A 13010-nucleotide genomic window follows, 5' to 3' on the forward strand; every position below is an offset into this window, starting at 1 on the left:
TGTCTTCCCTGGTGCGTATACAAGAATGGGATGAGAAGCCCATCCTTTCTGAGTTTGAGAACCTTCCGTTTGTTGGGGTCTGACTTCAGTGTCCTTTCCTCAGGTGCCATTCCAGAACTCTCACCTTTAGATCCTACAATAGAAAATGTATTTCAGACTCAAATTCCACCAGCAGTGGAAAACCGATCGCTGACTCATATGCATGGCAAAGGTGAGTGCACAAAGTCTGAGTGTGAGAATCCTAGAGCCAGGAGACTCTAAGCCCTGTCAGAGTCCGAGGAGGATGGCCTTGCCATCGAGGTCAGCCCTGGGTGGAGGCTATGCCCCGTATATTGAGTGTCCTGCTGATGAAGAATTAAGCCTTCTCTCAAGGGATGGAATTATCACACATGGGATAGTCTAAATCTGATGTGATGACTGAGTGTGCTCTGAGTTAGTCTCGGATGGGTACATCGTACAAACAGGGAAAAGAATTCTAATAATTACAGTTTGTTGAAAATCTATTCATTGTTCCATTATGTTCCTTGTCTTTGAAGGCTTTCTGAAGGAGGGAAGAATATCATCAATTAGGCACGTATATTATAATTTACATATCTAGTGACGTTCTGGTTATTTATAAGGCATAGAGAACATATGGAACAATGTGTTCACAAACAGACAACTTTATTTATATTTATTCATATATTTCAATTTTTTTCATTTATTTATTTATTTTTTTGAGAGACAGAGTGTCAGCGTGGGAGGGGCAGAGTTTGAAAGAGACACAGAATCTGAATCAGGCTTCAGTCTCCAGGCTGTCAGCACAGAGCATTACACGGGGCTCGAACTCACAAACTGTAAGATCATCACCTGAGCTGAGGTTGGACACTTAATCAACTAGCCATCCAGCAACCCCCACACAACTATCTTTAAAGTGTGAAATTTGAGACTCTCTTAGTCCAAGAATATTGGAGATTTTCGGGTTGAATGGAATGAGAATATTGCGATAATATATTGAATTATTTTATAACTTCTAAATGGCACACCAACATTTGAACACGGCTTTGTTCTAATGCATTTTTTAATTGGACAAATACTGACATAATTCAAATTATGTGTGAGGCTGTACTGACTCTGGAAAGAAGGGTGCACAGAATAAGAGACTTTTTCTCTCTGCCATTATGCATCTGTATTCAGAAACCTGAATGGAAAGGTACTAGAAATAATGCAATAGAGCTAGAAAACTTTTTCAATAGGTCAGGAGTATTGTGACAAGAAAGAGGGTGTTAGAAAAGCAAAGTGTGTATTCTAGGGATTTTGTGCATTAGAGCTTATAGTTGTGAATTTCAAGAATGGTAGGCAAGTAGCGAAAATTAAGCTACAGAACAATTGTAGTGGGTATTTGACTTAATTTCTTTTAATTTTCCTTAAATTTTCCTTAAATTTGTTGTAAGGGATGAATCACAGCAGAGGGATCACATACCCCAGTCTAAAAGTAGTAGGAAATACTGTCAACTGAAGGAAAAATGTCTACAAAGTAAAGATCACAGGAAAGGAAATCAGCAGGTTTATGAAATTCCCGGTTGAAAGCATTCAGGAAAAGACTGGAGGTCCCACATTTCTTTAATGGGAAATTTTAGCGAGGAGGAGAAGGAATGATTTTCCTGAGTATATACCCCCTTCCAGTTTGGATTTTATAGTTGTCACAGTAAAAACTAATGCAAATTTTGGATTCATAAAATGGTGATTGATGTAAAGCGTAGACAACCAAGATGAGCAGAAATATCCCAAGAAACAACTATACAAACAAAAAGCAGAGACACCTTCATTTCTCCCTTCCTTCCTTCCTTCCTTCCTTCCTTCCTTCCTTCCTTCCTTCCTTCCTTCTTATCTTTCTTTCTTCTTTCTTTCTTTCTTTCTTTCTTTCTTTCTTTCTTTCTTTCTTTCTTTCTTTCTTTCTCTTCCTCCCTCCCTCGTTTCCTTCCTTCCTTCCTTCTTCCTTCCTTTCTTTTTGACTTCATGTCTGGTAACGGAATGATTGGATAAAGGGTTTAGTTAAGAAAAAAAGGAAGTATTTGGAATTAGACACCAATAAAGAGAGAATATAGAGATGTGAGATTCAAACCAAGGTTTCTAGATCTCAACACTATTGGCATTGTACAGCAGAAGTTCCAGTGTTGTTGGGCTTTGTTCTGATGACTGGTATTAACATCTTCCCACGTTTATCACACTTGGAGCTAGTAGGTATCTGCAGTAGGTATCTGGGTGTGAGCAGGCAGGCAAAAATTTGCAATGGTTCCAGAAAGGAGATGGGAGTTATTTCCTTCCCTATGGGGACAGGTAGATAGTTTAGGAAAGAAGAGAGATCAAGAGGACAAGATTTTCCTAAATGTCCCTCAACCATGATACATAAGGTAACTTAAATGACAACAAGTAGTGAAGGTGGGTACCAGTTTTACGTATGGCATGTGATTATAGTGAGAGATTATTTGGCAGAGCAAATTAAAATGCTGTTCTTCAAATGGAACTGGAGACTCCAACAGAATGAAGTCACATTTCCCAAGACATTTATTGATTGTTGACAGTGAGTGGCATACCAGAAGTGCTTACATATTTGTTGGGTATGTCAGGGGATGAATGGTATGTTCTGCCAATTACTGACAGTATATAAAGGTCCAAGGCTAGTAGAAGACACACAGTTCACCACATCCTCTCACAACCCACGTGAATTCTCTTCTCTTGACAAGATGTGTTGCAACTACGGCAACTCCTGTGGCTGTGGCTGTGGCTATGGCTATGGCTGTGGATGTGGTCCCTATTATGGCTGTGGTTATGGCCTCCGTTATGGCTGTGGTTATGGCTCAGGGTATGGCTGTGTTAATGGCACCAGATATGGCTGCGGCTATGGCTATGGCTCCAGCTGCTGTGGCTACCAGCCATTTTGCTATAGAAGATGTTATTCCTCTTGCTGGTAGAACATCACTGTCCAAGTCCCACTTGCTTCTGAAATGACATGCCTTAAGAGAAGGCTCATTCACGGATATATATTTATATATCGAGATTTATATATCGAGAGCATTGCATGTGTCATAGATGATGTGACCTCCAGTAACATTTGTAGCATGGCATCTTGTGGCTTGAGGCTATGGAGTATCATCTAACAGTTTTCCACAAAGTGTTGTTCTTACTCCCTTAGTATGCATTCTGTGTTGTGACTGTGGCGTGGATCCATACGTTCCACATTTGGGCAATCCCCTTATTCTCAATAAAAATGTTTCATTCCTTCTATCAAATGTCTCTAGTCTCTTTTGAGAAAGCCTCATATCTTGAGGTGTTATGGCCTGTCTTGAAAATTGGGCTGACAATGTATTTCATGTACCCGGGTCTCTTTCTGGATATCATACAAGCATTTCTTCTCTTACATGCATCGATATAATGTCTTCTCCACCTAAGTCTCATATCCTTAACACTCCAACACAAATCAGACAGTATTGCAGAACTGTGTCCTGGAAATCACACTGTAGGTAGAATGGATGTGGAGGGAAAAGACGAGGATGAGGAGGGATGGCACCTCTTGGGAGGTTGTGACAGAAGCCCAAGGGAAAGGAGGTGTGGCCTGATCACTTAAAGGATGAATGTGATGGAAGAGTTTCTGGTATTTCTGCGAAATTGGAAGCTGCCTCAGCTGAAGTGTAAAGAACCAAGGAAAGAGTAAGTTAGAAGAAAAGCATGATATCATATCATCTGAATTGGATGGATTTGCTAATATATTTGTTAGCATAAATTGAGTTTGAGGAAATCGATTTAAGTTAGTTAATTGACAAATACTTTTGAATGTGTTTGAAAGAGAACCATCCAACACACTGAATACACAGTAGAAAAATTGTAGATGAATTTCCTACCCTCAGAGTGTATACATTTTGTTGGTTTTAATAAATATTTTACAAACTAATTATGACAAATTTAGACACATAATTTGCTTGGAGGGAATAAAACAGGTTCTTGGGGAAGACAATGAAGGTTGAAATATTGGAGAGATAGTTCAGGGAGGTATTTTGATGTTTTGTGTCAAATGAACTGATCCAAGTTGACAGAATGACTAGAAAGGACAGCACTAAATAAAAAGGGTGGAAAAGAAATTCATTAAGTTTTGGGTATGATCAGTGCTGCCACAATTTTCAGTTGAAAAAAGCAAGGACCTGTGCTTTAATGGTAGCATTTACGGCATTACTTGGTACAGATATAAGAATGGGATGTAAAGCCCAGTTCTTTCTGAGTTTGAGAACCTACTAGTTTGTTGGGGTCTGTTTTCAATGTCCTTTCCTCATGTGCCATTCCAGAACTCTAACCTTTAGATCCTACAGTAGAAAATATTTTTCAGGGTCAAATTCAGCCAGCAGTGAAAAGCGACTCACTAACTCATTTCCATGACAAGGGTCATTATAAAGTCTGAGTCTGAGGTACCTGGAGCTTGGAGACTCCACAACATGGCCAATTCCAAGGAAGATAGTGCTGCCATCAAGGTCAGCCCTGGAGTGAGGCTATGCCCAGGATATAACGTGTTCTGCTGATGAAGAGACATGGTTTCTTTCAAGAGTTGGGCATTTTTCACAGATGGAACATCTTTAAATCAGATCTGGGGACTGACTGTCCTTTGGGTCAATATGAGTGGGGAAACCCTACAAAGATGGGTAGAGAATTCTAATAATGAAGTTCACTGAACATCTAACTTATGGTTTCATTTATGTTCCTTGTCATTGAATACTTTCTGGAGGAGGGCAGAATATCATTAATTAGGCATGTATATCAAAATTTACATGTGTAGTGAAGTGCCGATCATTTATGAAACATTTAAGATAATTTATGCCTCTGAAAATATGTCTTTGTAAGCTAACACATATCTTCAAAATGTGAAATTTGTGACTCTCTTAGTCACAGAACATTTGAAAGTTTCAGCTTGAGTAAAATGGGAACACTCCAATGTTAGAACATATTTTGTTTTAATACATCTGTTTTTATTGGTGGAAATATTGATTGATTTCAAATTACATGCCAGGCACTCTACTTAGAACTTGTGACTCAGAGATGTACAAAATATAGATTTTTTTTCTGCTGTTAGGATCAGTATCCAGAGATCTGAATGGAAATGTACTAGAAATAATGCAATAAATATAGGAATGATTTTCAATAGCTCAGGCATATTGTGACCAGAAAGTGGGTTTTTGAAAATTAACATGTCTATTCTAGGGAAGCTTTGCATTAGAATTTGTCATTTCGAATTTCAAGACTGACAGAAAAGGAGAGAAAATAAAAGGTAAAGAACAATTGCATGGGATATGTTTTCTTTAAGCTTCTTGTTAGTGATGACACATAGCAGAGTAATCAAACAGACCAGTGACCAGTATAAGAAAAATCAGTTGGAAGTATTCTTAACTGAAGGAAAAATGTCTAATAATTAAAGTTCTCAGAAAAGAAAATCAGCAGCTTTATGAAAAATCTCTGTTGAAAGCACTTGATAAAGGACTTGTTGGCACTCATTACTTTGTTGTTGAAATTTGAAAGTGGAGTAGAAGGAATAATCTTCCTGAGTTTGTACTTCCAACACGGATTTCATAGCTGTTATAGTAAAAAGTTAAATTTTGGATTGTGCCTGAATCTGAAAATAGTGACTTAGACAACAAAAATAACCAAAAACATCACAAACAAAAAGTAAACAACTTTTTTTTTAACTACACATCTGCTGATGGAAAGGTCAGTTGCTTGGTTTAGTTGAGAAGAAAGGAATATTTGGACTTAGACAGCAATAAAGAAAGAACCTAGGGCACCTGGGTGGCTCAGTCCATTGGGCCTCCGACTTTAGCTCAGGTCATGATCTTGCGGTTTGTGAGTTTGAACCCCGCGTCAGGCTCTGTGATGACAGCTCGCAGCCTGCAGCCTGCTTCAGATTTTGTGTCTCCCTCTCTCTCTGCTCCTCCCCTGCTCTGCTCCCCTGTCTCTTTCTCAAAAATAAATAAACATTAAAAAAATGAAAAAAAAAAAGAAAGACCGTAATTTATAGATGCGATGTTATAAACCAAGGTTTCTGAATCTCAGCACTATTGACATCTGACATTAGATCTTTCAATGTTGTTGGGGGTTGTTCTGTGCCCTGATATTATCATCATCCCTGGTTTCTCCCACAAGGAGACAGTAGGCTTATACAGTAGGTATCTGGATGCAAGAAGCCTGCCAAGAAGTTGTGATGATTCCAGAAAGGAGTTGGGAGTTATTTCCTTCCCCAAGGGCAGAGGTAGATGTTTTGAGAAGGAGGAGAGATCAAGAGGGACAAAATTTTCCTAAATTCCCCCTGAACTTGTTATATGAAATATATTAAAAGATAGGAGGTTGTGAAGTTTGGTATCTGTTCTATGTAGATTACATGATGCTACTGAGATAATTCTTTGGCAGAGTAAATGAAAATGCTGCCTCTACATAGGGTCACCTGGGTGGCTCAGTCTGGTAAGCATCTGACTCTTGATTTCAGCTCAAGTCATGATCTCATGGTTCTTGAGTTGATGAGATTGGACTCTGCGCTGACAGAGCGGGGCCTGCTTGGGATTCTCCCTCTGTGTCTCTGCCTCTCTTCTGCTCATGCTCTATTTCTCAAAATAAATAAAGTTAAAAAAATTGTTGCTGTTTAAATAAAATGAGAGTCACCCCCAAATAAACAGTTTATATTACTCAAGGCATTACTGATTGTTGACAGTTACTGGCACAGCATAGTTGCTTACATATTTGTTGGGTAAGTCAGGGGATGAATGGCATGCTCTGTCAATTACTGGCAGTATATAAAGGTCCAAGGCTAGTAGAAGACATGCACTTCACCACATCCTCTCGCAACCAACGTGAATTCTCTTCTCTTGACAAGATGTGTTGCAACTATGGCAACTCCTGTGGCTATGGCTGTGGATATGGCTATGGCTGTGGATGTGGCCCCTATTATGGCTGTGGTTATGGAACAGGCTATGGCTGTGGCTATGGTACTGGATATGGCTGTGGATATGGCTCACGGTATGGCTGTGGCTCTGGCTGTGGATATGGCTCCTGCTGTGGCTATGGCACTGGATATGGCTGTGGCTATGGCTATGGCTCCAGCTGCTGTGCCTACCGGCCATTTTTGTATAGAAGATGTTATTCTTCTTGCTGCTAGAACATCACTGTTCAAACCCCACTTGCTTCTGAAATGACACGCCTTAAGGGAAGGCTGATTCAAGAATCCATACCCCAAGACTTCTATATCTAAGAAATTGCATGCTTTGTAGAAGATTTGACCACCATTAACATTTGTAGGATGGCATCTTGTGGCTGTGTAGTATCATCTTACTGTTTTCCATATGTTGGGCTTTACTCCCTTAATCTGGATTCTGTTTTGTGACTGTGGCAATGATCCTAACATTCCACAGCTGGGCAAATCCCTTATTCTCAATAAAAATGGTTCTTTGCTTCTAACACATCTCTGTGTTCTTGCCTGTGAATTACTCCTTTTTTTGAGGTGTTATGGTGTCTCTTGAAATCCAGCTGACAATATATTTCATGAACCCTCGACTTTTCTCCTTGGTACAATACAAGCATTTCTTCTCTTATGTACATCAGAGATAATGTCTTCTCCACCTATTTCTTGCATCCTTCATACTCAGCCCTCACACAGTATTTCAGAACTGAGTCCTGAAAATCACACTGTATCTAGAATGGAAGTGAAGGGGAAAGATGAAGTGGGATGTCACCTCTTCAGGAGGCTGTGACAGAAGCCCAAAGGAGCGGAGGTGTGGCTTGAGCACTTAAAGGATAAATGGAATGGAAGAGAGTTCCCAGGATTAATGAGAAATTGGAAGTAGACTCAGGTGATGGATGAATAACTAAGGAAAGGATACGTAGAATAAAAATGTGGTATCATGTCATCTGCATTTTGATGCAAGTGCAAACACTTTTGTTTGCGTATGCTGAGTTTGTGAAATTGATATTAGTCACTTAACTGGCAAATAGTTTTGAATATTTTTGAAAGGGAACTGTCTTACACACTGAAGATACAGGTCCAACATTGTAGACGGGTTTCCTGCTGTCAGAGTGTTTACATTCTAGTAGGTGATAATAAAAAGAAAAGTAAGAATTAAAATAAATTTAATGTTTTTTTTAAAATTTATTTTTGACGGAGAGAGAGAGAGAGAGAGAGAGAGAGAGAGAGAGACAGAGCCTGAGCGGGGGAGGAACAGAGAGAGAGGGAGACACAGAATCTGAAGCAGTCTCCAGGCTCTGAGCTGGCAGCACACAGCCCCACATGGGGCTTGAACTCACGAACCGTGAGACCATGACCTGAGCCGAAGTCAGATGCTCAACCGACTGAGCCACCCAGGTGCCCATAATTAAAATAAATTTAAATAGATGATTGTTATGGTGGAAATAAAACAGCCTCCTGGGGAAGAGAGTGCAGTTTGAAGTATTGAATAGTTCTGGGCAGTATTTTGAAGTTTTGTGTCATCTGAAATTTTGGCAGTTGTAAGAAAGTCTAGAAAGGACAGTAGGAAGTGTAAAAGGAAAGAGAAATTCATTAAGTTTTGGGTATGATCAGTGGTGCCATAACTACCAGTTTGAAAGTACAAGGACTAGTGCTTTAAAGGTGTCTTTGAGTGCCCTACTCGGTGCAGATAAGAATGGGATGAAAAGCCCAGTCCTTTCTGAGTTTGAGAGCCTACGAGTTTGTTGGGGTCTGACTTCAGGGTTTTTCCTCATATGCCTTTCCAGAACTCTAACATGTAGATCTTACAATAAAAAATGTCTTTTCAGACTCAATTTCAACCAGCAGTGAAAAATGACTCACTGACTCATCCCCATGACAAAGGTCACTTCACAAAGTGTGAATCTGAGGTTCCTGGAGTTTGGAGACTCCACAACATGGCCAATTCCAAGGAAGATGGTTCTGCCATCAAGGTCAGCCCTGGAGTGAGGCTATACCCAGCATATAATGTGTCTTACTGATGAGGAAACCGGGGTGCTTTCAAGAGTTGGACAGTTTTCAGTGATGGAACATTTGTTAGTCGGAGCTGAGGACTGACTGCTTTGCATAATATACATTTAGTCTTACAAAGAAGAGAAGCTACTTCTAATGATTGCTTGTGGTTGAAAATCTACTCATTGTTTCATATGGCCTTTGTCATCACAGACATTTTTAAAAATGTGGGGATATGATTTTTTTAAGTATTATAAGGTCATTTACATATCCAAACAACAGTCTTCACGAAATAACATTAAATATATGTTCAAATGACAAATATTGTGACTCTCTTAGTCAACAAACAATTGTGTAGAATGTCACAGTTGGTGAGAGAGGGAGGGAACCACAAGTTCTTTGCTAGGTGGGAAGACCAAAGACTAAATTGTAGGAAAAGTGGGTGGGTAGGTCAGGACCCCATCATGAGACAGGTGGAAGGGAAAAACCTGGTCACAATATTTTCTCTAGCGACGAATGAGATGTGGTGGTCAGGGGAGACTGGAATATACCAAATGGGTGATGTCAGTCAAAAGACAAGATGGTGCAGAATATCAGTATTCCAACCAGGCCTCAGAGATATGGTATACCAGTATGTGAAAAAGGGGTCCGGAATTTACATGTAAGGGACAGTAGATTATGGCAAATACACGGATAAAATTAATGTGAGGTGACAAGCAACAGCAATCATAGCTGATAACGTATTTCTGAGTGACCAGACCAAAGAAAAGGCATAGAGTGGATGATTTTTCTTTGGCCATTGTTTGGTACAGTCTCATTTCCAAATCATGTATATTCTTTATAGTTCCTAAGGATAAGAATTAAAATACTCTTTTATATAAAATAAAAAAAAAACCCAAAATAATTATGACTCTCATCTTGAGTAAATGAGGAAATTAAAATTGTAAAAGAGAGATAGGGTTGATAAAATCAGAGATAGTTCGTGTGTGTGTGTGTGTGTGTGTGTACCATTCATCAGGGAAGGCTGGGAAAAATGAAGATATGGCTTCAGACATTGGGTCACATAATGGAGGAAATGGATACCATTGATAAAAGTGATTACTTCTTATAATCAGGAAATGATTTAAGCATTAAAAGTTCTTCATGGGGGCGCCTGGGTGGCTTGGTCGGTTAAGCGTCTGACTTCAGCTCAGGTCATGATCTCACACTCTGTGAGTTCGAGCCCCGCGTCAGGCTCTGTGCTGACAGCTCGGAGCCTGGGGCCTGTTTCAAATTCTGTGTCTCCCTCTCTCTCTGCCCCTCCCCTGTTCATGCTCTGTCTCTCTCCATCTCAAAAATAAATAAACGTTAAAAAAAAAAATTAAAAAAAAAAATAAAAGTTCTTCATGAAGAAACTCAAGATCTTTTTCTTTGATGAGCTATTGCATATTGTTGATGTACTAAATTATAAAATCAGGCATTTTTTCTTTTGGTAATTTAACAAATTTTAACATCCATGATCCAGCTACATGTTATGATTGATGTTGGGGACAGAGGCACAAAGAACACACAGTTCCTTCTTCCAATAATTAAAGATATTCATTTGGATACAAAATAATAAATCATACATTCACATTATAGCATGCATGTTTATAGGTGTTATAGGGATGCTGAGGAAGAAGTCAAAGGAGAAGACAAAATGAGTCATAATGTAGAAAAGGAGTACTAGACAAGATATTGCTTCTAAAGGAGAATGCCATATGAGCAAAGCCATGAAGGATGAGTTGAAATTGATCTGCTACATGTGAAGGAAAATAAAATTCAAGGAAGAGGAATTTTAAAAAGAAATGAATAAGTTGACAGCTTACTGCTTAAGTAGTAACCTCTGTTGGAAAGCTTATAATCAGTATTACACCCATATAGGAATTCTGAGATTCTCTTAAGTTGCATTGTCCAAGATGGTAGCCACTAGAGGGATATGACCATTGAGCACTTGAAATATGGCTGGTCCAAAACGAAATGCATTGAAGTATAAAGTACACACTAGATTTCAAAGACTTGGTATAAAAAAGAATTAAAACTATATATCAAATAATTAAAAAATATTAGTTCAATATTGTTATAATATTTTGAATATATTAGGTTAAGTAAAATATGCTATAAAATCAATTCATCTGTTTCTTTTTATTTTTTTAAAATGTGGCTACTGGAAAATTCTAAAATGTATGTGTTTAATGATAATTTCTATTGTACAGTTTGGTTCTATAAAGTCACAACAAGCTGGCCAGTGAGGACTTTGGCCTAGAAGAGAAGCCATGTTTGTCCACCTGTTATCAAGGTATAGGGAGTAGATCATTCTGGGGAAGTAAGACCACAATAGCCAGTGCTAAAGACTTCAGGGGTGCTTAGTAACAAGGTTTTCATTTGAGATAGTTTGTTCAGTAAATGGTATTAATCAATTTACTGTTTAAGATAAAGAAAAGATGGATGCCTGCCTTACCCCAAACACAAAAGAAGTGGCATATTGATTTAAGTTGTAAACATGAAAGTTAATTTATTAGAGTATCAAAAGATGATATAGACTCTCAGGAATTTTGTAAGCCATTTAATCTGAAACTAGTCATGCTAAGAATATTTACATCATGGAAATTGGCAAATCAGACCCCCTACCTTCAGCAGAGGTCATTAAACAATTAAATGGCAGGCCACTGCCCACATGCCTCTTGTTATTGAGAATAAACTTACTGTTTTGAAAGTTTTAAAATGTGGATGTATTATTTATAAACCTGAAAAAGAAAAATAAAACTCCACAGAAATCAGTAAGAGGGGTTACAATATTTCTTTATGTCCAGAAATCTTTAGAGCTTATCTTAAGTTGGTATCTACGTTCCCCTTGCATGAAACGCTGGATTTAACCACATTCTCCTTCTGCAAAATATCATTTCCTCAAGGCCATCCCAATGATTACACTTCCAAGGAGAAAATTGTGTGGATAGTGATTAAGGGTCCAGGATCCAGAGTCACACTACTTGTGCTTTAGCTCCATCAGTTATTAGCTGATATTATTTAACACCTCTGAGCCTCAGTATATTCAGAGGTAAAATGCTAAAAGAGTGCTAAGTCAGGATTGTTGAAAGTACAAAATGAATAAAATATGCAAAACTCTACCACTGTGAGAATGCAGTACATTTTTGTTATTATATTTATTATTAGGTTGCTCATAGTGAAGTGGCTGACATTTAACCATTTTAACCTAAAACTTTGTATATGGCTCAACCTTACATATTATATCTATTAATATTGGCAGTATTTTGATAATTCCAGAATTTTAATCCATAATCCCAATATTCTCATGTCAGATACATAGGTTAGACTCCCAAGGTAGATGTTCTGTACATCTATCATATGTGTATTCCATAGTTATGAACTCTGACATATGTTTTGATGCCAAGTAAATTGACATTGTGTTTGTCAATGTACTTTTCATAACAAATTAATGGGTATTAGTAAAGTAGTTTATTTTCTGATGATTGGGTCCTGTTTTTTTTTGTATCAAGTTCTATTAGTTAGTAGAGAAGTTTCCATTCGATTTGGCAGAAGGGGTGAGATCTATAATAAAAAAAGCTTTTATTAAGGGGGAGGTGATAACCATAGGTATTGGTTGCAGCATATTGAAGAGCTAACGGGGAAGGAAGAGCAAACACTGAATACAATCTAATATTTCATGTAGCATGAGGTGGAAACATAAAGAATGGTCTAATGGAAATGATGATTTACTCTCCCTAGAGTTTCTAAAGCACAGAACTCATCCTTGAGCTCTAGATACATACTTTTTATTCAGTACCCTATGCCCTAGAATAGCACTTGCATGATGCAGGTCTTCAAAAATTCTTGTAACATTAATTGTTTAGTCACTGTCTGGAAAAAGAATCAATGGAATGATGAGGGTAAATACGATCATACCAAAGATGGTTTAGAAAGCAGGTGATGTGAAATGTCAAGGGGTCGTGGAGTTTTCAGGAATGGAGCCAATGTTGAATATGTTTTAGTGGAAAGAATTATGAAAATT

At 38.3% G+C, this 13010-nt stretch overlaps 2 protein-coding genes across 2 annotated transcripts; both read left to right on the top strand.

The window, feature by feature from the left end:
• The first annotated feature begins 2697 nt into the window (after positions 1-2697).
• LOC128777395 (keratin-associated protein 21-1-like) lies at positions 2698-3265 on the top strand. The gene has a single exon (XM_053904210.1). It carries the CDS (start codon positions 2727-2729, stop codon positions 2952-2954), a length of 228 nt encoding a protein of 75 aa, XP_053760185.1. The 5' UTR covers positions 2698-2726; the 3' UTR covers positions 2955-3265.
• A 3584-nt stretch (positions 3266-6849) lies between these two features.
• Positions 6850-7471, top strand: LOC128777396 (keratin-associated protein 6-2-like). Its single transcript, XM_053904211.1, has one exon. The coding sequence runs from the start codon at positions 6887-6889 to the stop codon at positions 7166-7168; it is 282 nt and encodes a 93-aa protein (XP_053760186.1). The 5' UTR covers positions 6850-6886; the 3' UTR covers positions 7169-7471.
• The last annotated feature ends 5539 nt before the right edge of the window (positions 7472-13010 follow it).

Source organism: Panthera pardus, unplaced genomic scaffold, assembly GCF_024362965.1.
Source record: "Panthera pardus isolate Hobbes unplaced genomic scaffold, ASM2436296v1 HiC_scaffold_16, whole genome shotgun sequence".
Classification (NCBI taxonomy): Eukaryota; Metazoa; Chordata; class Mammalia; order Carnivora; family Felidae; genus Panthera; species Panthera pardus.